We start from the raw sequence: 27,304 nt of genomic DNA, 5'->3' as shown, positions 1-27,304 counted from the left end.
ACCAGAATGTTCTAGTCCTCCCATGGTATGTTGTCAATTCCTTAAGCAGCGTGAGGAAATTGCTTTCTCTGACGTGAGGAGGAGATTTGATAATTGGGGGCTTGCAGAAAGAAACGGGAGCTATGGGAGTGCCTTCTATACACAGAGTTGTTTGTATATGTGTAGTGTACATGCATTTAGAGTATCCCACATATTAGAGCCTTGCAAATGGGTTCCGGAAAGAGACTGCCCTTCAATAACATTCACCGCTGACAGTTAAGCTATGAACTGTGGGTTGAGGCAGCCAGTCAACAGAGGGCCAGCCAGAGCTTGGAGCTGATGTATGGTAAATTACAGCAGAGGAAGGCTCACCTTCTTCTTGCTGCAGTAGATTTGCCATTTCTTCTCATCAGGCAGAGCGAACATGGCCTCCCTGTTCTTATCCGTCAGGTCCAGCTCATCCTACAAAAACAAGGGAGGTTGTTTTATCGACACAGTAAAATCATACATTTAATTAAAAACAAATCAACAAACAAACAAAATAGTCAAGCACCATTTTAAGTAATTGCTATTGTCATTTGATTGTCCAACATTCCCATTGCCTTTGGTCTCCACAGACTACAGAGGAGGTGTTTTGATATTCACCCTGCTGCTCGTCTCAATTCTTCAACTTGGTACAAGGAGCCTCCTGCACCTTTTGAAATGCATATGAACCCAGGAAATGAGTCTATGTGTGCCAGAAAGGAAAAGCGTATTCTTGGGAGAGAGAAATGGATAAACCAGGGTAGAAAAAAAGAGATGCATTGATAGAATAAGAGGAAGGTGTTGAATAAAGGAGAGAAAAGAAGCTATGAAGTTCTGGAAATGGATATGCACAAAAACTAGAGCACCCGAGCATTGTGTACAAGCTCACACTAATCTCATCATAATGGTTTTGCTACCATGACGTCAGCCAGAAGTGCTGGGCCCCCAGGGCCCCCCAGAGTGAAGATGGCTACCGGTGCCAGAGCTGGGGCCCCTCAAAGCCGGCCAGTAGATTCACAGGATTTGTTTTCAGCCATTCAGCTGGACAGGGTGGGCTGAGGTGGCCCACATTCCAAGTGTCTGACACTACACTGTGAAGAATGACATCATCTCTCACCCAGTCCTTTCAATTGGACGGCCAGCAGCAGCTTTACTGTGGTTTGGAAAAAAAGGCAAAAATTCCAAGGGTGTGAACTTCATGGAGGCTAATGCGGACATAAACCACAATAAAGCTTTGAACTCTTTGATTTAAAAACTTTTCATCTTAACTCTCTTTTCACTGATTGTCTGTGACTCACGAACCGATCCTCCGGAGTCTACGTTAATTTACCATAATGGCTGCTGTGTATGTGACACCGAATGGTCTTGAGCATTGACTGCACATAAAGATGGACATGTCTACCCTCCCAAAGTGAAGCCAAGGTGTCTTGGCCACCCTCTAGGGGCTGTCTGCAGAATAGCTTAAGAATACCACCTTTTACATGCTAGTGGATTCAACAAGGACCAAAAGCACAAATAAAATGAATTGTTCTCACAGATGGTGTCTAGTGTATGTTTTAGATTTTTAGGCTTTTATCACAATGTTTTTTCTGGAAGTTTGGTGTTAACTATTGGATGCAGTAAAAATGAGATGAAACCTCATGATAGACAGCTAAGACTGACACATGATTGGTTATGTGTGTGTGTACGGGCGGGCACTCTCTACTCTATCCCCCAATTGCTACTGCAAAGTCTGGCTCCAAATGAGAAAGACGGCCACATTCGTTGGGGGATATTTTGTCTTCATTTCTGGATACTGGGAGGCAGGGGAGAAACGTCATCCATCTTTATATAAACAGTCTATATATGTTCTTGACTGTCAAGAAGGAAACCAGTCGCCATGTGCCAACTGAACATCATCACTCTCTGCACTACTATCATTACAGATTTCAGCTTTGGCTTGGATCTCAATCCTTTCTCCACATCCTCCAGCTTGAAAACAGTGGACTCGAAGCGAGCTCGTCTCTGGCCTGTGGCCTGCTCGCTGGGTCAAAATCCTCCCATATAAGCTGCTGCTGTTTGGAGGAGCTGATACTGAGAGCTGGTGGGGAAATCAGTGAGATTGAGACCCTCTGGATTTGAACCAGATGGGAGCTGAGCCCGGTAGCTGATCTCCACGCTTCACGTTCTCTCTGTCCAACCCCCCCCCCCCCCCCCCAACAACCCCTCAAGCCTTTCAATTTAAGGTCTTATATGGTGGGGGAGTTCTGTTAGGAGGCTATATACGTCAGCAATGAAATGAGGATTTAGGATGTTTTTTATGAAGGAATTCCATTAAGAAATGGATAAATAATTACATAAGTTGTATTAATAGAATGTTGTCACAATCAAGAACAAGAGCAAAGAGGAGAAAAAAGGAAAGGAGTGCTAGGGTGGACTATGGCCGAATGAAGTCGGGATGAGGACATTGGTTGGGTGGAGGAACGTTCCTGTCATGCCAGCCAGAGGACTTTTCACTTTTGCAGTTATGCAACATCTTCCACCTTCTATCCCTGCCCCCCCCCCGCCATTGAAACCTTGCTCCAATACCACATCCGCGTCACATGGCCTGTCCTCATGACTACTAAAAAACACCCGCTCCCTCTCCGTTTTCCAAAACAAAACATAACCACTTTGATGCGTAAAATCCTTCCCTTGATGTGCCCCCGTTGTCCTGCAGCAGCACGCTCCAGTTGGGAATTCACATAAACCAAAGCTAATATTGTTACACCTGCTGCTCTAGAGGGGGAAAAAACACAGAGGCTCCTGAACCCTTTCTTTCATATTTCGTAAAGCACTGCCTATTGAATTATATTACAAATTAAAAAGGGTGTCGTGGCTGTGAGTCTTTGACTGTCACGTCCGCTCCAGACTGACTGATCTTCTCTGTCACTCCATTTCCTGTTTCTGAAGACGGGCAGGCAACATCAGCTGAGCTGGGATAATAGAAAAGATGTGGTCGAGAGAGATGGAGCTCGGAAAGCAATATATATAGATTTAGTCTCTAGTTTAATTTTGTGTGAGAAGATTTAATGAATAAACACAATGTAAAAGACACTGAATTGTAATTTATTGTCATTCTCTCCATTGATTGGTACATATTGTAACTGTGTTTATTAGAAATTGTAATTTTTTATATATTTATTCCCATTTACCTCTTGCTCACTGGAATATTTGTGTACTTAGCATTAATATGGCACTTTAACTGCTCATGCATGAACTGTAACTGAATAATCGAAAAAACAACTTAACCAATCATTCATTTCCCCCAGTCTCTCCTCTTTGGCGTCATCTCTGTTTATTAAATAGATTCCTAGATTCCAAGCAAAGCCCACATTCTGAATTTGGGCCCACTTGAGTTCTTTCCATATGAATTCCTGAAAACACTACACTACATCTGTAATTCATGCACAAAGAAGAGACTGATCCATCTTCTTTAGTTGCTCTTGGAATCACCGAAAATATGTGTATTGGTGAAAGTGATATTTTAAACCTCCACATGCCAACATTTATCTTTGACCTGAGATCTCACAGGTGAAAGTTAGCATATTCAAAAAATGCATGAACATAATGAAGTGTATCACCCCTATCAGATTATGCTATGAATCATATGGCTAAATAGTTTCACTTGACATAACAGGAGTCGATGACTAAAACATCTCAGTGGGTGAATTAAACATGTGAATCTACACCATATGCAGAGATTGTTATGGTAAAAAGTGTTGAGTTGCAATGAACCATGGGAGTGCAATACCTGTCCCTGCTGTTCAGACTATAGATCTACTCCAGATCTGTTTGGGTGGATGGTACTTCAAGTTTAAAGGACCTTTGTTGTCATGGTTACACGAATAACACGCAGTTAAGGTTGTGGACCAGTCATGGGTAAAACAAATCCTGATCATATGAAAGTCGTGTGTTTTAACCACTATTGGGCGTAACCAGATGCTTACATTCAAACCTATGGGGTCATTTTTTCAGGAAGGACAATTTTACTTTGGAGGCTGACAAAAATATGCACTAGATAAACGGGGTGTCACCGAAAGACTAAAGGTGTTATTGCTGAGCATCACCATCACTGAATGTGAAGTGTGTGGTCCATGAATGACAGCCTTTAGCATTCATGTGCAACTATGATGTGGCGTTTCCACACAGGATATGAATCTCGAGAAGTGTCACAGCCCTAGCTGAGAGGGTCAGTGTGGCACATACTATATATATATATATATACATACATACATATACACACACACACACATATATATATATATATACACACTATATATATATATTCTGACAATATGGTGAGAACATATTTAGCTACTTAACATCACCCGACAAATCACAAACAAACGCACGGTGGCTGCTCTCAAACCACTTTGTAGCGTTCGGATGAGTCAGAGTATCCTCTCTTTGATGAGTCAGCCATTAGCCGCTGCTAACCTAATGCCTCTTCGTCCCTTCAAATAAGGTTTCACTTTAAGTTTCATTGAGGACAGTGAGAGCTGGCGTCTACACATAGTTCAGACAAGAATATTACAAATGGAAAAGAGGGAGTTGGGAACAAAAAAGAGAGGGTGCACCCCAGGGTGTACACTGGAGGAAACCCACTCCCAATGAGGCAGAGGGTGGAGAACATTTCCATTCCCTCTCCTTATGCAACACATTGATTTGCGTCCGGCTTGAGAGTCACACTGAAGGGAACATTAGTATGAGATTTATGTTTTAAAGAGTCCAGTTTTCCTGGAAACACAAAGGGAGGTTTCAAATGAGAAAGGATAATTTTACCTTCGCAGCTTTGAGATCGTAATTTACATGCTTCTAAAAACAGCGACGGGGAGTTATATGGAGTGGAAGCTATGAGAGGTTGTGGCGCACAGATGCAGTGCCTGACACTGGACAGCTGGACCACGGCCCAGAGTGGTTGGATTAAAACTGTCCCAAATAACGAGACAGAGAAAAAGAAGAACGAGGGTCCCACATAGAGAAATAGATAAAGCAGATAGAAAAAGAGGGCAGAGCAATACACATATATATGATATCTGCCAGTACTTTACTTGCCTAATGTTGGCACAGTAGACCGGACTCAGTTTTGCCAATTTGGCTTCATATGCTGTACATTATAACTTCTCTCCTTTCAACTTGGTGCAGAGGGTAAAAGATCGGGTCTTCCCTTTTACTAATAAGTGAAACACATAGATGCATTTGTTGCATTTTACTGCATTCAAACAAATAATGCCATTCAGATGCTGAGTCAGGCTCAGCATATTTCCATTTACAACTACAATCTAAACTGAGCAACTAAGCTTCTTTATCTGTTGCATTTTGTCTTTTTATGCATTTACTTTTCTTCAGCAGCACTGTTTAGTTGAGTTCAGAACCCTGTGTCAAATGTGTTGACAACACAGACTGTACATAAAGATGAACAATGCCTCTCTACTTCCAGAAAATAAGCCAAATGTCCTGGATACGAAAGCCGCCATCCTGCGCATTTGGAGCCAGAGTCTGTGGAGTAGTGATCAGGGGAGGGATCAGTGGTTTGAAAGTGCTGACCAATCATGAGTCTCAGCTGTCAATCATTACATCCTTCACTCTTTACTAAGCATCAAATAAATAAACTTATAGAAATAATCACACACAAACAATAACATTTGACTTGTGCTTTCTCTCTTTAGTTTGGTCCATGTCCCATCTGCAGACAAGGTGGAAATTGGGTTTATGACCTCACCCGCAGCAAACCAAAAGGACGCTTTGTTTTCACTTTTGGGGAGCTTGTCGTTTACATACAGTGGTTGGCACAGATATTTGTGTATTCGACGGTATGTCGATCTTTCCATGGAAGCTTGTTTATTGCCATGAGTTGAAACTAGTAAATGCTCATCTAGTTGTCCGCAAACAACCTCAATCTTTGGTTTCTCTTTGAGAAACAAATACTGCATTTGGTTTACCAAGCTGCCACCAGTGCAAAACGTTGCCAAGTAACTGAGCAGAACCCATTTTTTAATTACCAACATATGAGAGAGAGTCCACATCTGATGATGAAATGTTATTAGCAGGGAATTGCATCGACTAACAAGATAAAGCTGTCATTATTCTTGAAGCACGGCCAAACTTCACACATGGTGTATATATAAATATCGTCTGTGCGTGCAAGCCTTGAAACACGGGTGGAAAGAAACTGCAGCACCCAGATCTAAGGAACAGACTCCCGAACTGCGGCACATTTGCATCTGACTGCAGAATTTCCTGATAGCAAATGTTTAGTTTAATTGATACGATCCATTAGCCCCTCTGATGTGGTGATTCTTCATTGTGTCCAAATCAGGGGCGATTGCTTCCAGGTTCATTTCCATGAGTTTGTGGAGTTCATTACCAGGCAGAAGGCTTTCATATGGTTTATGACAGACTTGGAAGCGTGTTTATTCCTCATACGTTCTCTAGGATGAGAGGCTTATTCTGGAATATTAGGTTATATATGCAAGTTAAAGACCAAGGACAACAAGCAATCTCTTTTGCATTATTACATTCGTTATATAATGCTTATATATTCATTGCCATGGCAATATGCCTGTGTTATGTTCACCTCTATTTTATCCAAAGTAGGTTATCCACCAAACAAGCGCAAGGGAGAGACGCATCAAATCACATGTTCCATTTACTATTCCAAGCAACAGCAAAGAGCAGGGAGGCAAGTTACAGCTAAGGATTTTCTGGCTCACAATTTTACATATAATATTCCTGAGACAAGTCTTTTCCTCCACAAACAGTGTAAGATGAGTGCGCTCCGTGGAGTCTCTAGACACAGTGGAAGACCCCATTATGGACCTGAAGACACGTGGAGGTGGTTTACTACTCCGTCTGGCCCAGATCTGTCGCTCCCACAACAGAGGCTCCATTGAGTCTCATTCTCCTCCTCAGGAAAGGCTTTCATAACAATAATCCCCATCCGACATTGCCATGGAAACACACCATGTTATGTTGTTTCCTATTTTTTTCTTAATTTCCTCCCCTGTGGTGCAGGTCCTTGCCTCCCTTCATCGACTCTGCTTGCATTACAAGCAGTATGTCCAGACTGAGTGACTGCGCGAGGTCTGCATGAACAGATACTTGGACACATGGTCAAATATGTCAGCATGTCGGCCGCAGGATCAATAAAACAGATGTGGAGAACCAATGGCTTGGCCAGATGACCATCGTTAGGTAGAAGTTGTTCGGTCGTCCAATCAAAGCAGCATGAATCAAACTGTCACAGGTTGAGTGATCATCTCACTGGAACATCACAATTTATTTTTCCAACTTTCTAGCAGGAGATTTTAACTAGAGCCTGACCAATACTGGATTTTTGGGGCCGATGGTGAAACTGATTTAAGGTCTTAATAAAAGTCTAATTTATTCTTCTATATAGGTTGTTGGTCCATTTGAAGTGGAAGAGAATAGGATTTGATGTAATGACTTTTTAACCATTTCAAAAGGGACCCCAGCCTATTATAGATAATGGATGGATGAATCTTTTTCTGCATTGTGTTCTCTAAAAATATATCATATACAACGATTCAATGATCGACAACTATCTGCCAATAACACTGGCCAACAGTACAATGGTCAGGCTCTGATTTTAACTTTAAAATTTAAGTTTTTTAATGCAGAAAATTACACAGTTGAGCAAACACAAGATGAAGCAGAGCCCAACCACGACATTGCTCCAAAGACAAACTCTCTAAGCTTGAGAGCGACGCTGTCAGATGCAGTCGTCCAACAGCCATCTTCAGAATAATCTATTCACAACATGTGCAAGGGCCCAGATCCAGCAGGAAAATGCCAAATCCTCTTTCTCTCCAGGGCCGAAAAGCTGCAAGTCAAGACGTTTTGAAATCAGGGACGAATCCTTTCTGCTCTGGTTCTTCCTTAGCTCATGCATCTGTGTAAACTCCATCGCATGCTCCGATATTTACCTCAGAATAAACTTTGGGTCATTTGGTCCTCTCAACCGTGAGGACTGCCGTAATTTGTGTAAGCGCTTCCATATGAAAAACATGTTTCTGTTTATTTCAACAATACACTGACTCTGTGAGCTTTCTGAAAGTTCTCTCCATGCCAAAACCCAATTCACGTAGGTTCATCTCTGCACAGACACATAAGGGCATCAAGTAGGTCAAAAAGCAACCTGCAGGTCCTTCAGAACTACGCTTTCGAACAGCTGTATGAGCATTATGTCATTCCAGTCGAAGGGTACTGATTAAGGCAATCAATGTTTGATTGCTACAATACTACCATTTAATGTTCTCTAATCAAGCCTATAAATATGCTGGAACTTCCTATGCTTAATGGCTTGTGTGTTAGCAGTGAGTATAAAATAAATGCAAACAGCTAATTTAGGGTTAAATTGGGTTATTTAGATGGAAAAGGGGGAAATGCTCATCAGGGAAAAATCTGCATTGATAAGAATAAATAATTTCTTATTATAAATAGAATTTCACTTAATCTCTTGAGTTGATTTTGACAGTTTTAAGAGTGATGTATCCTGCAGGCAGTGAGGTTCAACATCCACAGAGACTTAAACTCAATTGCGTCAGAGGCTGTCCTGTTAGAGTGCTGCTGAAAATAATGTTGAGAGAGACGGAGACAGAAAGAAGCCGGAAAGCTGAGATTGAGGGAGACCAACAGGAACACTGTGATACCGACGGACAGGTCTGAAAAACACCAAGAGACAGACACTGAAAAAACAGAGACAGAAACAGCAAAGCCCTGTTCCTCACGCAAACCCACAACCAGCTTGCATGGCAGCTGAAACTCACAGAGGACTTCTCCGTTCTGACAGCTGTGCCCTGATCCCTCAGCACACCATGGACACATGCCAACACAGACAAGCCAGTTTGGCACCGCAACAGACCAACAACCTTTCCTAACAAGTGTGTTCTGTGCACGAGATGGGAACCGTATGAAAAGGGTGAGCTGCTTGTAGGGCGATAGATGATCTCCTGAATTAGTTTATAGAGTGTTAGTGGTCGGGTTTGGCCTCACCCAACCATCAAGACGCCGTCTTACCCAATCCCTTCCAATTCCTGTCGCTAATCCTGTTTCGTCGGGACAATGAGTGACACGCAAAGGAAAATAGTTGGGCTACTCTGCATTAGTGTAGAAAAACTTCATATATTTTTCCTCTTGTTTTCCCTTTTTATGAAATGAGTCACCTAAATTAGATTGTTAAATAACAGGTTAATTTAAATGTCGATGGCGACAGGTGCAGTATATCTAGACATAATACAAACAAAGAACTTTATCTGGTTATCCGTTTACATTGAAGTTAGACTGTTTGCACGATTATGCAGAAATCATTGAACCTATCTTCTTCAAACTTGGTGAAGGGTCGATTATAGGCCAAGGAAGAACCCATTAACTTTTGATGTGGATTGCGAGATAGGGTGTTAGCTTTGGCAGAGTGAATCGCTCTCTGGTTTCCAATACATGAAGAGGGTGCCTAGTTATTTGAAAAGTGATGCGTTGGTTTGATTTGATTCTGATCCATTACTGAAATAACTGAAGGGTTTATGGATCCAAAGATTTAAACCAATAAGACACTGCGTCATTACAAATCAAATCCCAGAATGTGTTTGTTTTAAAGGGATAGTTAACTCAGAGAGGAAAATTCACTCTTTATCTTCTCACCCCTATGCCGATTGGGTCAGTGATTGAGTGCACAAAACACTGCTGGAGATTCAGGGGTTAACAGTGCTACATCCAAATCCAATTCAATTGAAGAGATAAGTAAACCATCTTCAGTTGTAAAAAAATGACAAGTTTTGTTGAAAAAAACACTTAACCTGCCCCTGCATTGGCACAAGGGTGAGTAGATAAGGATGGAAATTTAATTTCTGGGTGAACTATCCCTTTAAAGATGATTGAAGTCCAGGCCTAGCGGATTAAGCTATGCATTTAGAATATGTCGTGTCTACTCACCACCAATTCCGAGAAACGTGCATGCAGCTCCTCAGCGAGTGGCATGGGGGCGCTGAACTCCAGAAGCTGCAAGGGAACAGTGTCCTTCAAGTTGATCTCTGGGGGCTCGCTGCTGGCGAAGCAGCACAGGAAGCCCAGGCCCGGCCGCGTCCTCTTCCTGGGGGGCATGATGGCTGTGGTGACACACGTGGCAGTGGTGGCGCTGGACCAGGATGGTAAAGGAAGGGGCCAAGGGCAGGGATGGGGAGTGGAGAGGAGGACGAGGCTGCTATCTAGAGGGCATGATCTGGAAGAGAGAGGAGAAAGAGCGAAACATGTTACACAGAGGAAATGCAATCGGACCTATGATTGATTTGCCGAGTATTATTAAGAATTACTTGCAATGATTTAGACATGAATGTTTAATGTCAGAATGCAGTACACTTCCATGTGCAGCACAACAGAGATTCAAAGTCAGGTTGATGATTCCTTGGAATGAATTATTTGTAGTGCACAGGAAGCAAAGCAATTTATGTTTCCAGCACCCAGAGTTTGTTTGGAAGAAATACAGGAACATGAGCAGCAACAGCCAACAAGGCCAAACAAAGGAAAACTGCTCCCTCAAGAATCTTCATCAACAGAAAATAACAAGCAGCAAGACGTTACAGCACTGGAAATGGAAAGTGCACAGCAAATATCCTTTGACCTGAGGGCCTACCAATACAGAAGACACTAAACTCTACAGGAAGGAAGTCACAAGTGCAAGACTGTCAACACCTGGTCGTTTCTGGTCCTTTGTCCCCTTATATTGTGTCCATATTTATGTGCCAGTGTAGAGAGGTTCTTGCTGTGAGGCCAGAGAGCACAGAGGCGGCAGGGGCTGGCATCATATCCTTGTCTTGACGTCGGTCGCTCTTGTGCCTCGACAAAGAAACCTCTTGTCCGTGAGGTACAATGGTGCCCCTGCAGTGTGTGTGTCTGTGTGTGTTGTTTATGCAGAAACGTTGTGAGAGCTGCCCCAGCAGTGTCCTCACTCCTTCAATGGTGCAGAAGCTGTATATGTGTTTGTGTAATGAATGACACCCACTGCAACAGCTGAATGGGCCAAGACACCCAGGAGGATTTCCTCGGTGCTACCGAAGGGATATGGGTGGTCTTCACTGTATGAACAATACTCTACACTAGATTACATCCTATCAGGCATACACCCACTTACAGAATGAGACCGTACACCCACAATGGCTGGCACAGATGCCAAAGCTCTTCTTTATGCAACAGATTTCCGCATTTGTGAATGAATGGACTTCAAGCCTGTTATGCTAATTCCATGGACGTGGAACATCAAGCAGCAATATTTCACCAAGAAATGATTTTTTGATCCATTTATGTTTGATACAATCATAGAATAAAAAAACATATAGATTTTGAAAACAGCAAATGCAAAATATTATGCCTCCTTTGATATGTGGACATAATCAAACTAGCATTAAGTAATGGCTGGAACTTTGCACTCGTCAGCTTAATGAGACTGCAAAGGTTCACGACTTCAGTTTCCACATGAAGCCACAATCTACTACATCTTGACTGCGCACTCCGCCATCGCTCTGTCACACGCTTGTTCAGCGTAGGAGTTCTCACTACGCCGTCTAAAAATAGGGGGATGTTAAATTCTTTATGAACGAGCCGGGCCCTCAGCAGCAGCTTAAAGGGGGAAGGTGGGGGGGTGAAGAGAGAAAACACCACATTTCCATTTTGCCCTCTCTTCTCTTGCTCATTTGCTTTTTTCCGCTTCCTTGAATCTGCCATCCCACTTAAGGCGGTATAGACTCAGAGCGTTGCACAGCTACAAACCAACTGGAGGCTATGTTAAATGAAAAGCAACCACAGTTTTCTTTGGGTTTTTTTGGGAATAAGGGAAATTCTTGTGCAACTACCAGTGAACTTATTTTGTATTCTAATTTAAATTATTCTGTATAATCAACTTTAAACATGGGGACTGTTTCATAGGCGTTGCGTCAGTGTGCTGAATGTCACTAATAGCTTGTGAGGTATCTTGTATATGTGTGTGGCGGTTATTCAATACTGCACCAGCGTGTTTCTCAATAGCCGAGGTGACAATCCCTGAATGAAGCCAACCCCCCCGGGATGAAAAAAAGAGCTGTGCGCTCTCATTTCAAGTGAAAAGTCTGGGTCTCCAATTGGCTGCAATGGACCTCATACAAGTTTTGAGAGAACATAGGAATGTATTTTTGTTAAAAATGAGGATTGTAAATCTAGTACACTATCTGCTGTTATATGAACATGTGTAAGGGGGGATTTAAGACTAGTCTGCAGAAATGTGGTGCGTTATATTGGTTGTGCGGTTATCTTACCCAACAAGTTTGCACTTGTTTCTCATTGACTTGTTTGTGGTACAATTATGTTTCACCTAGTGTTACGTGGTTGGACAACAGTCAGCTTTGAACACTCTTTCAATGAATACTGTGGATAATGTCATTCTTCCAAATTGCGAAATTGTTTCATTTCTTTATTTCATATCAGTCACCAGTGCATGGCTGTAACACTGTTTCCACAGGAAGGACGTCTGCCATGCATGAAGACCTATATCATGCTTTCTATATTTTCTGTCATATATATGTGCCACAATCAGATATTTATATTAAAAGGTTGAACGAATGTAGTAAATAGTCCAAGCAAGACCTAAGATTCCAAAATTCCTTGTCATGGATTTATAAATAATACAGTTACCTTCTTCCCAGATTTACAGTTTGCTTCTGGATCCAGATTCTGGTCAAGGTGCAGGGTGCACATGGCAGACTCCCAAATGTTCAGTCAAAGAACAGGTAATATTGTGGGCTGTGAATCATCCAGAGCTTCTCTAGTGGAGTACCAAAAGAAATATGTAGGAGCTGGTCACTTTTAAATAAATAATTGCAAAAGGTACTGAAATGGATAAATCCATCAATCTTATCTAAATCTGAATTAATCAAAAGGCAATCAACCACCGACAGTGTCCTTATCCTCTCATCTTTTCCTACAGCAATATTGAAATTGAAGCAAAGTCACAGTCTTAAGATTTGGCAACAATATTCAGATTTTCAGTAGCCTATCCAGTTTGTTCCCTTACAAAGGCATATAGTGCTAACAATGAAATATGGCTCTCCTGGGGTGTATATGGGGTGTTGTGTCAACAAGTTGTAGAGATTCTGCATTAACTTATATATAAAACCAGATGTACCCGAGCCTGGCACGGATGAGAACTGACTGTGGTGGGTCAGTGGGAGAGAAGAAACAGTAAAGCACTGTAAAACAACGAGATGACAGAATAGATGAAGCTTACTCCATAGGGAGGTAAATTATGGATATGTCCCCCGCCCATACATTAACACTTGAAAAAAGTTCTGTACTCGTGCCATTAACAGTGGCAGTGTTTCATCATCTGTATTGCTGTAAGATAAAGTATGAGCTGGTGCCAAATCTTTATGCTGGTGATTTCTTTGTGGACAGCTGGTGCAGCCTAATGGAAAAAAAGGCCGCTCTGCAGGGGTTTTAAAGCTATTCAGCAGAATATACAACCTAAACCTCCTGTTCAGTGTGTGTATATACGCCTGAGTGTGTGTGTGTGTGTGAGCTTCTGTCTTCACTCTCCCACAGAGCCCCACATGCGGCCAGTCCTCACTCAACACAACCTCTGGTGGCCTGCGTCCAGTCAATGCCAATGGAAAGTAGGCCAATGAACTGAGAAGTATAAACACTGAAATGTAGTAATACAGTGTAAATTAAGTTTGTGCGTGTGTAACCTTTATCATTCTCTTTGTGGTGGGGTCACTACCCAAACACAACCCCAAATTACCATGTCCCCTGCAATATGTGGCCGCTCTTATCTGTCTTCCTGTCATCCCCCTCTCTCTCCGATTAACTGTCATCCCTCATTATTCCTCTTTCTTTTCTCCATCAACCCCCCTCTGATGGTAACATCTGTCATTCTCCTTACCACATCCCCCCATCGTCTTCATTCCCAATTTTCTAATTCTTCTCTCCCTTCCCTAAGGGCACTCATGGTTTTCCTGGTCAAGATATTGTACTTCCATTCTGTCATATTCATTAATGGAAAGAAGTGATTAAAAAAATTAAATCTAAACTTAACTTTAAATAAACACAAATATAATGTAATAAATAGGATGGCAAACCATTTCTTAGCTGGCAATGGCCTGGCCTAGTGACTCAGCACAGCCTACTTCTTCTCATCACAGTCGGTGCCATGTTAAGAGCAATCTTGCAATAAAAGAGAACAAACCCAAAACCTGTCCACAACAGCCCTATCACTAAAGTAGCATTACTTTACACTTAAATACTGGGAGAATGAATAAGGTCAAGAAACTGCTACAACATATAGCCTCCCCATACAATGACTATGGTTACATGGAGTGCAATACTGGGATATTTACCCAATTGAGGCATGGTTTGAATAAGATACTGCCAGGTAAACAGTATTTTCAGATTTCCTTCATTTAAACCAGGTAATACTAGGAATACGCCATTAAGACATGTAAATTATCTTGTGCCCTATTTGGATAAATGCGGTGACACATGGGTGGAAACAGGATGGAAAATTCAAAAGGAGTTGTAGCTTTTGCAATATTAGAAGGAAAAAATTGTATCGTAAAACATCCGACGTCATGGCATTCTAGACGTAATTGCACGGCCATACTTGGGCTATCAATTACGATACATTCTGTAAAGAGGACTGCATCAAAAGGTTCTGGTTAAGCATGTTTTTAGTCAACACACATGATTTGCTGAACACATGTGCACTCACAGACACACACAGACTTATTATCCCCTGCTCATCACTGGGTAACAGATGTACTTATGATGTCGTTATCAGCCGCAGGAAAAGGGACCAACACTGGAGGAGTGAGAATTCAACAGACTTCTATAGGCTAACGCTTATTAAAACCATCCTTGTGTGTATCACACTGGGAGATGCAGGAGGAAGTGGGCAGACATTTGTCACTGCTAACTGCTTCTAGCTTCGAGAATCACTCTGAACGCACACGTTCAGATTAGTCCCTGCTTAAATGCCACAAACACACTGTATTGTGTGCGCATAGCCACACAGTCGCATGCTCACAGGTTTCAAGATTCTGACACACCCACAGTCAGATGTGAGCACTTGCACACACTAGTGTTGTCAGACTCACACTTACTCAAGAGCCCTGAAGCAGTGAGAGGAGCCTGCTGACTGCTCTGTGTTTAAAGGGTGTGCATAGCAGCCGAGCACAGAAAGAGAGACAGGGAAATGAGAAGGAGGCAGGGGAGGGAGGCAGGGATAAAAGGAGATACTGCTGCCACTTCTCATTCAGCCCACTACCTCATCGCCTCATCCCCAGCGCCGGGAAGTAGGTCATTGGAGGAGGAGGAGGAGGAGGAGGAGGAGGTGGGGGCGGCAGTGAGGAGGGAAAGGCTGCTGCTGCTGCTGATGTGTGTATGTGAGTTTTTACAGGCAAAAAGACACCAGAATAGAATAAAGGAATAATACAGCAATGTGCAGATCAGTCTCTGAAACATATGTGCCTGTGTTAATCTAATACTCTCCCAAACATCTGCCAAAAGAACGCAATGCTTTCAGAACCAAATACAGAATCTGATAGAAATTGAGCGCCTGTGTTTCCCCAATCCCTCCTGAATACATGCACTACACTTAAAACACAGTAGACACACGTGGGATAGAGATAAACCCGACATCATCCATTCACCATCTCTCCACTACTTTTCTATCCAGCGCACTATCCTCTTTGTTTCTCCTCAAACTACAGCTCGCTTCCTTTCTACTCTAGCTCACCTTTCAATCCCTCCTCCCTACTTTACCTCCACCATTAAAACTATTTTTCTCATCTTTAAATAATACACGGATGGATGGATGCATCCTGGCTCTTTTTTGACCAAATGCTGCCAGCTGGATTCAGACACGGAAAGAAGGGAAGTCAAGAAAAATAGGAAGCAATTCTAAAAAAAGTAGAAAACACAGACAAGAGGCACCGGATAAAAAATTTGATCCTTCAGGACAATTATTTCTTGTTTCAGGGTCTCATAAGTGGGAACCATTCCTCAATACAGCTGGATCATGGAGGAGGGCACAGGCAGGCCAACATAACCACCCGGCAACGGAGATGGGGCAGCAGTGCTACACTGACCAGAGCCAGTGCCAGACTGAGATTTGGGGATTGACATTGTAATGACATCTTGGTATGCGAATGGTGAGGGTGGGCTCACAACTGGTTGAGCCAATACCAGTGTCGAATGTCAAAACAAGTACCAGACCACAAAAATCCTTAAGATATCAGGCTTTGTTGATATGGTAACTCCTATGAATACATTGCAACAGCAGGTGCGTTTTAATTATAGCGTTACCAGTGTCATTGAGGGGAATTAGAAAACACTGCATAAGGAGCTTATCTGTAAGAACGAAGAGCAAATTGCAATTCTGTTTATTGTGTGCATCCTCCAATAAACTCTCCATTAAGGCCAGTCGTGAGTAGGATCCTCAATCCGCATTTCTTCAAATCAGAACAGGTAACACTGGATGAAAAACTCAATATAATAGTAATACCCTGACTGTCTTTTGGACCAAAAACCTCCTTTACTGGCGAACATGAGTCCCTGTACAGGATTTCTGGGAACTGAAGACAAAAGTCCTCTGGAGATGCCAACATTCATGATAAACTTGCGCGAAAAAGATCTCAACTGTCTTGTTTTGGCCCATATTTTAGGTAGCCATGGTTGTCTACTGGAATGTAAAGTTCTCATGTGTCCTTTGACTGGGAAGTGAACTACTCGAACTCATTAATTTGACATAAAGTTGCTATTCAACCCAGCCATTGGACACACTGGAGACATGCCAGCCTTTGAATAGTGTTGCCCCAGACATGCCCTCTCCAACATGCCCTCCCTTTCTACTGACTGCCTGTCAGTCCAATGAATAATGGACCTTCTCTTCAATTCTTTTTCCTCCCTGCAAAACCACTGGCTTTGGGCCAATCACCTGGGAACCTGAAAAAAAAAATCATTCTCTCATGCATCCCATACGATCCTTGGCCCACCCACAATAATGCTTCTTCCTTGGGGAGGGCATGTACACATCATACATCATACCCTGTTAGGGTCAGAGGCCACACTGGAGAGCTAATCAGTTACTCCGACACACACACAGTGGTACAAACACACACATAATTGTTTGTCTCACACTAATTAGATGATTGTATTCATGCATTACTTCCTCAGTCACCAGGGCTAGCACCATGGGCGGTCATGTTACGAGATTGAGGTAAATAAATAACAATATATGATTGGTGTGTAACAACAGACATAACAAATTACATCCACAATCATATTGATATAAACACGATAAACGCACTGTGCAATACAAACACACGGTAGAGTGCACCACACACACTCACATGGAATCCTAACCGATGACATCACCCATCTATTCCAGCACATTTCTCCGTGGTTAACAGTGAGTTACAACCTTAACTGACAAATGAACAGGGCTGATATAATTTCACGCCACATTTGCATGTGATGCATTCCTGCTCTCCTTCTAAAGCACACACACTCCGGTCGGGAGATTTCATGAGAATCTGTCTGTCTGTCTTCCCAACATGGCCTACTGGCTTTCCTGTGCAGACCTGGACAATGGGCCAGAGGATTTGGCTTGGACAATTCTGCTATGGCCTGAGAGGGTTGGCCAATGCAGGCTAGGATAGTCCTTTCAGTCTCAGCAATGCTTTAGCCCATCCCCCAGCACTGGACCCCATGTGCATCTGATCTTCAAGAGGACAGTTATTTATAGCTATGACAGCATGGTCACTTCAAAATATTCATGGCTTATTTGATTGTCACAGGAGCAGAAATATAATTATTTCAGAGACAAAGAAAGAATTATTTTCGTTGTGTGCCATTTCTACAATATCGATATTCGACTCACAAGTGATGGGTGAGTAACAAAGATAAAGAAGTCGTCTGTGCTCGTATGCCTACATGCATCATCCAGGAAATGAATCAAAAGAGCCCAAAATCAGAACATCGGAAACCCACCCTTCCCTTCAGCCAGTCCTCCCTCATTCCTTTGCTTGTGTTAACCCTTGATCCCTTTCTTGCTGTCCTGAAATCAGATAGGGGAAGCTATGAAGAGGAAACAGCCAAAAAGATTTCAACTGGTACTCCAAGAGCATGCCTTCAGTTGGTGTACTCAGAAGCAAGACTGTCAAACAGCTCATTACGACCATATCTACATTTACTTTTAGGTGACTTCTAGAGGCTCTAATCATTTTGATGTTATCAAAGAAAGAAATAAAGTGGCATAGTATAGCAAGCATCAAAGTCCTCATTCAGAGGAGGTGGAAGGATGGTTCCATAAAGCACAAGACGATCACAAGAGAGACCACACTGTTTCCTGTCTGAAGCCAACAGTTTCTTTGACTGCTCCATAACCTTAAGTGTGTGTTAATAACTGTAACCATGCCAACCTGGTCCTCTAACCATTAGGAATAACTTGTTTTACTGTCTGTGAAGATTCTCAGGCATCCTGCTCAAGCTGAATCACAGGCAACTGGACTTGGTTGTAGAAACAAGACGTTGCACCTCATCCAAGAGGCGTCTTCAGTTCCTTGTTCCAAGCCTAACAATTGGTTAACCATTGTTATCATAAAAACCAGGGCTTCTTCCCTTTAAAAAAAAAATCTAGTTTGAATGAATTTGACACTGACTTAGTTTGAATATATTTGACAGCCACCTTTTTGGAGCAAGACAATGACACGTTACAGAATGTCTTTACTGATAGGTCAAGAGGGTATGCAATCGGTCAAACTCATAATAAGCATCCTCTGCTGGATTAAACTGCAAACTACTTCAGACAGTCGGATATGCTTGTAGACTGTATAATTTGAATTCAAACAAGTCATTACACCAACATACACTTTGGAATGATAACATTTCGAATAACAGGGGAGACCCCTAATGATGACAAAGGTCTACTTCCACATATTAACCAAGGTTGCTATGGGACAGACAATCTATATGTACACTCAGACTCTTGCTAAGTCGGTGAAATATAAGATAGGAAATAAGGGAAATTATACTTTTAAAACATGAGAATTACTTTTAAGTAAATGTTTAAAAAATAAACTCACATTTCTTGTCGCTGTTTATAACAATCTTTAACTAAACAATGTGAAAGATGTGTTGCTGAGTTGGTTCCCTTTGGTTACCATATAATAGAGATCCAGCACTGTGCATATCATAAGAAAGAAATGAGTAAATCAAGACTACCTCAATTAAAATGACCACAGCAATAATTACAATTAATTACTTTAATAGGTCATGGTTAATACTCTTGCTTAAATATTTCCAGACTGTCACCGAGGCAAAAGCAATCACATTTGGACAAAGAAGTATTTTTCATTTTCTTTTGTTTACAAATAGATAAGTAAATGCAAAGACGATCACGTCGCCTGGGGTTTGCACCATGGTTAATGATCTGGCACAGCAAGAACACAGATATTCTCTTCAGAACAAAAAGGGCTCAGGTTGTTCATATCCGTCTAGCGTCTGTTGTTATTCCACCACTGGGGACTCACTTGCTATACATCGGTAATTCTAGACAATCCTTCAAACTGTCTAAGATGTCCACATTGTGTATTTTCTTACAAATCAATTTTTGTTTAAATAACACAGAGCAGCCAGTTCTCTACCAGCTATAAATGTCAGTCTCTCAATATCACATTAAAACCTTTTAAACTGTCAACTCTCTCAAAGCCAACATTTGAGAAATCTCAGAAATCGTATAGGCTTATAGCTTCATTCAAAGCAAACATATAAGCACTATTGGTTTTAATGGGACCATGAGGCATAGAAACCCACCTCATCCATAAAGGGGGGAATGCCTCGACTAAACCACTGGAAAAAGAGGAGGGGGGGTGGTGTATCCAATCCTCTGGGGATGTCATTAATAGCCATTTCATTTAGTTTGATTCATTACAATAAGCCACTTCCTGATGCGAGGAACATTCATAATGGCACAGTCCATATGAGGAACCCAGGGGTTGTTACAACTCTACTTTTAGACTGAGTGTTGTTTTGCCGTGATCAAACAGATGCAGCAGTTCCCTACTGCAGCGAAAGCCCCAAGTAGCCATCCATGCACAGCTGCAGTTTGAAGCAAACTATTATAAACATGTTAAACCCCTTCATACAAGCCACGGACCACAGACACGAGTTGCATGAACAATGGTTGAAATAAGAACCTGAGCAGAAGCAGACGACTTGGGTGGAGGGATTAGCAAAAGTTTGCCGGGAACCATTTGGGAGGCTTGGTGCGGTAAAAAGCTGTTTGTGAGACTCTTCTGTGTTGTTTTTGAGAGAGTGCATTTCATTTCTTTTTTTTCAGTAGTACTCAGTATAGGTCACCCACATGCTGCTGTGCGGGACCTGAACAATAAGACGTTAATGTTGGCTCAGGAAAGAAGGTTGTATCAAGTAGAGAGACCATAACATCAGAAGCACAGACCCACTGCTGACCCACTTTCCCACTGGCCAAGAGGCGCATCTCCGCGAGTCACATCTAGGCTCATCAAACAGACCGGATCACTGGGATAACTACGCTATTAATACTGGGAATAAGAAGAAAGTCGGCCATGCCACATTCCACAGGCCCCAAAATTCCCACATATTAACGAGGCTTCGGAACGAAATCCAATACTTGGCATCCCTTTTGCTCAAACCCCAAAACGCTACCCTGCCGTGTCAAATCTTGTTCTCATTTCATATGGGAGGGTCGTGCCAGAGTCGCAAGCTCTTAGTCTAACGAAAGACATGTTATTATATGTGTGGAAAAAAAACATTTGGCACAAGTACAACCTCAGAGTTTAATATAAAGACTCTCGAGAGGGAAGGGATGCTGGACTTCCCAGAGACTCCACATTCTTTATAACACCTTTGAAAGATGTCCTATGGGGGGGAAAGACCGTCTCCATTAGTGCAGTACACTAACAGTGATGCTGGATAATCTAGCTTTTCTGAGTGGTGAAAGTGGCAACTTCTGCACATTAAAAACAAAAACACTGACTCACAGCTCCACTTCCATACGCACTGGTGCTCACAACAAAACTCACTGGTTAGCTCAGCAGTTCAGCAGGAGATGTGTTTGTCAGCTCGCTATTGTGTGGCTTCTCATGCTTTGCACCAAGGATTGAATATGTCCATCAATGTCAGCAAGCCGACCGGGGTGCTCCATATTGTGCATTGTTAAGCTATTAATCTTGCCTGGGTGAGAGGTCAACAGCTGCAGCAGAGAGGACAGAGGGCTTCTGGGTAATGTCTGGAATGCTACTCTGGGACAGTTATAGCAACTCAGATAGGGACAGCCCTGTGACGTGACCAACATTTTTTCTAAATAGCCTCCAGTAATACAGCATTGAACTGAGGCACTGTAAAAAAAAAAAAAAAAAGATTCTTACACATCATACCAGAAAGTGTGTCACTGGCACAAGTACAATGGTGCCATTTGACACACGCTCAGTGTGTGGACTTCAAGTAAAGGGGAGGAACAGCAGCTTCTCTCCCACAGTCTCCCCGACTTGTGTCTGTCAGACACTGTAATTATTCTACTGCAAAATACTACATGATGATAATCCCATCAAAATGGTCAGATAGTTGAATTTAAGCAGCTTTACAGACCTCATCTCCTTCTTCCCCCTCTCTGTCCCTATTCTAATGAGGAAGCATTTGAGCTGCCAGTCAGCAGCAGGGCTGAAGCGATAAAAGGCCGACCGTCGCTCACCAACACTCCCTCTAATCCTGAGAGAGCAGTTCATGCATCCGTAATGGTTGATAAAATATGAAAAGCCCTGAGAGCGCTGACGGCAGCAGAGGATGGGTGGGAGCGGACTCACACACAGTTTGTGTGTGTGAGTCCACAACTTTTGTTAATGCCTTTCTCAGCACACCAAATATTGTTGCAATGTCACTCTGCTTGACCCCTAGTGCACGTGAATGTTTGAGGATTTCCAGCAGACCGGAGGGTAAGCCTTTAATGTGGCGGAAAAGGATACTATCTTATTCACATCACAAAAAGAGATCAAAAGAAACTACACGGCACCATGACTGTAGGAACATTTTCACAATAGATGAGGCATCCCTTTGGATCATTTTCCACCCATAAACCATCAGGCAAACCTTTAAGGAGGCACCCAAAACCAATTTCACAGGTGGAAATTTGGAGGGGTGGCGCTTGAACTTTTTGCACCATGGTTGCTTTGCGTGTGTTTTGCAACACACGCAAAGGATTTACAGTTTGGATGACAGACTCTCAATCAGGATATAGGCAATGCTTCCACACAGGAAAGGAGGGCTTCATGATTTCTTCAAATGAGGAAGCCAAGGAGATAAGAGCAGGGTGTTTATGTTGGTCTGAGCTGCCGCTGAGTATTGGCTTCCCATGAGGAAAATGTGGAAGGTCTATTTTAAAAAAAGTGCTGCCAGCATCCCGAGCAGAAGCAGACTGTATTTAGGGGTAAGTTTAAGTCTGCTTCCCCCAGTTCCTTATAGGGTTGAGTTTTTGCTGGGAGGAAATGTACAGCATATATGGAATGTCTGGCTGCCGGACCACAGCTTAGACCAGTGGGCCTTCTGTGTGATTGATGAACATGTATGATTGGCCCATGACGACGAAACTAAATAGGCTTGACGCCTTCAATTCCTAACATGCCATGCATTTCCTCAAGGTTTGGTCCAAGACATCACAAGTTTTTTCGGGGGTAAGCCAAATGTGGATTTCACTCGCCTCTAACTCCCTCCTCCGGCAGTGCCAAACCCTGATCCATCCTTGAACTCATGGATGGATCATGAAATCCCAATCTCCTCCAAAGAAAATGAACCTCTGAACAGCCTCAACTGAAACCGTATCCAAGACTAGCACCAATATGCAAAAAAGCTCTGCTCATATAATGCACCAGCACACTCAGGGGTAAAGCAAGGCAAGCTGTCAGTACCGCCAGAGCAACAGCCCAAATATAAAGACTGCACACATTCTGTTTATGACCTATAAAGCCACCGTAGTAAAAAAAAAAAAACAGACAAAAAAATACAGACGTTCACACCAATTACAACCGCAGAAAAATGTGGAAACTTTATCATTTTAGTGGGATTAGTTTCCCCTGTTGCCCACCAGCTCCTCTCTTGCACAGCTTTCTACAGAGTCTACTGACTAATGTTTATTTTATTGGCTGCAGTAGTTTGTGTTTTCCTGGCTGAGCAGAGCAGGAGGACGCGGCTCATAGGCAAACTGCATTCAGACATAAACATCTGTAGCCTGCCGTGTGGAGTGAGCTCCTGCAAGGTGAACAGTGCAGTGCTGTATCAGTATCAAGATCAAATATCTCTCTACTTACCCACTTCATACGGGCTGCCCTGAGAAATGGATTGTCCCCGAGAAACGTCACCAGCGATGGAAAAATAAGGATTTTCTCAGTAAAGCAGGTTTAGAAAAAGGGTTTTAAAGCGTTCCTACATCCTCCGAAATGTAACCTCTCATTTAGCCATTTAAAAAACGCAAGTCTGATGTTTCCCGGCTAAAGCTGCTGCATTTTTTCTGCTTCCCCTCTCTGAGCTTCTGAGCTGTGCTCAGGATTCCAGCTGACTGTGCTCTGAGCTGAGCTGTTGACACTGTCACAGCTCTCTCTCTCGCTCTCCCCCGCTCTCTCTTACCCCGTCCCTCTCGTGCTCACTCTCCCTCTCTCATGTTCTGTCTTTAGATCACTTGCCTGCCCACCCTCCCGTTCTGGATTACAAAGAGAGAGCGATGGATTTTATGTGGAAATACACGCATGTGTACAGTACATATGTGTGTCTGCCTGCTGCGTCAGGGCCACGGAAGAGGGCAAGATGAAAGGAAGTGACCCACAGCAACCTGTGCCTCACACCCCTGTCTGCAATCCATACTCCACCCAATGCATTCCCTCACTGGGCAGACTGTTCATGAGGTGGATATCAGACACAACGCCCAAAAAGGAAACCCCTTTTCCTGTCATGCCTTTTCATCACCAACATCCATAAAAGCACACACGCCCATGAAAGCACACACAAACCAAATATGGGTTCCTGCGCTAGGAATTACCCTGTGACCCACACAGGAAAAGGATTTCCCTGAAGTCCAATCAGTTTTCATTCAGAAGAGGTTGAGACGGGATACTCGATTGTATAAAGTTCTGATGGCCTTGTCAACTTCACACCATGAGCTGTGTGTGTTTGTGTGGGTGTGTGGGTGTGTTGCGGGTGGGGGGGTGGTCAGCTGAAAAGGCCACACCACAGGATCTGTGAAGTGGAATTCAAGTATGTTACCATGAAATAATGAGGGGTCTTCAAGCGCAAACATTAGCATCAAAATGTCAAGAGTGCTGCTGCACTGACCTGGACACAGATATGACCTCTGACCCCACACAGCTCCAAAAAGATGAGAAAATCAACACAGTGAAATGAAAAACAAGACGACGTGAAGAAAAACGGATGTGCAACATTTCCGAGCACTGCACTACCCAAAGGTTATTGAGGAATTTAAATACCTGCACCTTTTTTAACTTAAATCACTGTGTGTGGATAAAAGTCTACACGTCAAACACAGGGACCTTAAGACATCACCGGCAAACTCTGGACCCAAACCTGATGAATCAATGCAAATTCCATGACGTTTTACTTTTCCCTTTACTGCCCAACACTTTGAAGACAAGGGTCAAATGTGAATTGATTTCAAAGAGGGATCAAGGGTGACGGCTCATCTAGTGGTGACCTCATGCTAAACTATTGATTCCTGCTTTGCTTGTAAAATGTGCATTGGCTGTAGGCAAGGAGCTCCAGACCATATTTCAGCTACGGAATTTAACCTGAAGGACAATATCAGTGTATCACAATAAAGTTATAATTACCTCTCCGTTGTCTGCAGAGTTCCCCTCATCATTATAAGACGTAGGCACAGTGTCTAAACATTTCTGATTAGCACATAAAACAAAAATTAATGGACATTTACTATGCTAAGATAGGACTCTTGAATAAGACAATACAATTGGGGGTGGTCATGTATTTCCGAATTAAACAATAATATGTTTATTGATTATGACAGATATTGCTTTTATAATTAAGTTCGGAACGTGAAGCCAATACAGAATTGGCTGAAACCTGTATTCTCTAAAAATGACCAGCAGAGGGCAACAGCCCTGGTTGCAAGAAGAAAGTGTGTTGTGTTTTGTTTTGTTTTTTCAATATGTTTGCAGGTGTTTAGTAGTCTGTCTCAAGAGAGCCTTTCAAATTTAATCAGCCTTTAAAGTGTTTGGTTAGTCCAGTTTAACCTGCAGGAGTTTCTGAAGTTCTGCAGTATGTGCTGCTTCTGAGGAAATAAATGAATGACGAGTGAAAACAAGTATTTAGCTTCTCTCGATGATTCAGACACTTCACAGGAAATTTGTCAGACAGCCAAGAATGATGACCGTCACAGATAATGAGCTCAAAAACACTGAAGTGTCAAGACTGTTGACTGTCGTGGAAAATAATTAGGAATGTGAATGACAGATTGATCGGCTCAGTACAGAGATTCAGCCACCGGGAGAGTGAGCGTTGACAGACGACCAACTCAAACAAAGACTTTGGAAAAAAGCCAAATGCTGTTACACTGTCAGATGGTTGTGAGAGAAAAATAAATCAGTATGATCACTCACAAAAAGCACTCAATTAATCAGTGCGTGTATTTGGTTCACTTTTCCTCTCACTAATGACTGAGTATTTCTGTGACAAACAACAAAAGTTGTGTTTTTATAAATATGTAATGATGGTGGTTCAAAATTATGTCATAAGGCATATTTAATGCATACTTTCCACAATGCATAATGTCCAAAGACTCCAACCAAACCAATGCCTCAGACTCACTTTTCCGCCGGCAGAGCTGGGGCAACATCCTCTGTTGTTATACCAACACTTTTGTAATAATATAGCTGCTGTAAAACTGAAATAACACATTATATTACACAGAAAGCAATCAAACGAAAACACCTTATCTTCTGCATGCACTTGTTTATGGCCAGGAATCGACCACCTCACATTTGTTGATGGATACATTGGTGGCACCATCTATCAAAAAAAATTGGTAGTGGGCAAAGGTAATTTTATCACCAATCTTTACCCGGAGGCGGCCTTATATCACTCCCTTAAACTGCAACTTCCGTTGGCAAAGGTGGAAATCCTATTGAACCCATATATTTGTATTATCTTCCATTAAGCGATTACTCTCATCTAAACACAGAAAAGAGTTGGGAACTGTAGTGTTGCATCTTTGCACTGCAACTACAGGTGCTGTGTTAGCTAATGGTAACAAATAGTAAAAGATATTGTTCCTTCTCCACCGACTCAAGTCAGTAGGTCATCAGTTGTATGCGAGTATGGAGATCTCAGTGGCTTTCCCCTTCCGCCAGTATCCTGTTCTTTCTCCCCATTTATTTTTAAATAATTGGGTAAAGGCAGCTTTGGAAGATGGTAGAAGCTAAACAGATTGTTTCATGAGCATCATGTGCACAAGAAAAGTGCAAGTGTGGAGAGACCGACTGAGCAATGTCAACCACATTGAGGAGCCAAGTAACCATACCGAAAAGGGCATCAAAACAACATAATGATCTTAACGCACTCACATGCATGCAACCATCTGAGATTTTACCTTACACACTCAAAAAATGGTTGTATATATGGTTGTATGATTCAGGTCCATAAAAATAACACATTCATAAAAACATAGCCCATAAACGAGGACCCAAACCATCATCCATTCTCAGGCATTTCAACTCACACACAAAGAACTGCAGCCACTGACATGACAAAGAGAGGAGAAAGGAGGAGTCATAATAACATTTGTCATTTTTCTCTAGGGACTGAAGACAGATGACACCAAGTCGCTGGCGGTAATTTCCCCGGTGCATTCCTGAGCGAGCCCTCGGGACAAATACATTTAGCCCGAAACCACCTTATCTCCTTACAGTCTTTTTCTTTCTCTTTCTGTGCAGCATCACAGTAAAGTTTTGCATTACCTCTCTCTTCTTCTCTGGTGTGATGTCTTCATCTCTAAAACAAAAGGAAGGATTCCTGAGGAATAGACTGAGCTCATGCTCCAGTGGAGCAAAGTGATCTTCAGCTACCCCTGTATCTTCCATCACAGCCTGGTAATTACGGCTAACTGACGCAAATTGAGTGGGCTAGGCGTGCTTGGGATAAACATCATGCCTCCTTTTCAAAAAAGGGGGGGGGGGGATTCAGA

General features: G+C 42.5%; 1 protein-coding gene across 2 annotated transcripts in view; it reads right to left on the bottom strand.

Moving 5' to 3' along the window:
• daam2 (dishevelled associated activator of morphogenesis 2) overlaps positions 1-27,304 on the bottom strand; it is a 95,971-nt gene that overhangs the window by 49,788 nt on the left and 18,879 nt on the right. For both annotated transcript variants that reach the window (XM_062396660.1, XM_062396661.1), the window contains exons 2-3: positions 9,976-10,261; positions 352-441 (exon numbers count right to left, since the gene is read on the bottom strand). In XM_062396660.1, coding sequence (XP_062252644.1) covers positions 352-441; positions 9,976-10,143 — 258 coding nt within the window. In that variant the 5' untranslated portion in view covers positions 10,144-10,261. The remainder of the gene's footprint in view (positions 1-351; positions 442-9,975; positions 10,262-27,304) is intronic.

The sequence above is a fragment of the Platichthys flesus genome, chromosome 10, assembly GCF_949316205.1.
Source record: "Platichthys flesus chromosome 10, fPlaFle2.1, whole genome shotgun sequence".
Classification (NCBI taxonomy): Eukaryota; Metazoa; Chordata; class Actinopteri; order Pleuronectiformes; family Pleuronectidae; genus Platichthys; species Platichthys flesus.
The sequence above is the reverse complement of the archived record's forward strand: the minus strand, read 5'-3'. Positions and strand labels throughout refer to the sequence as shown.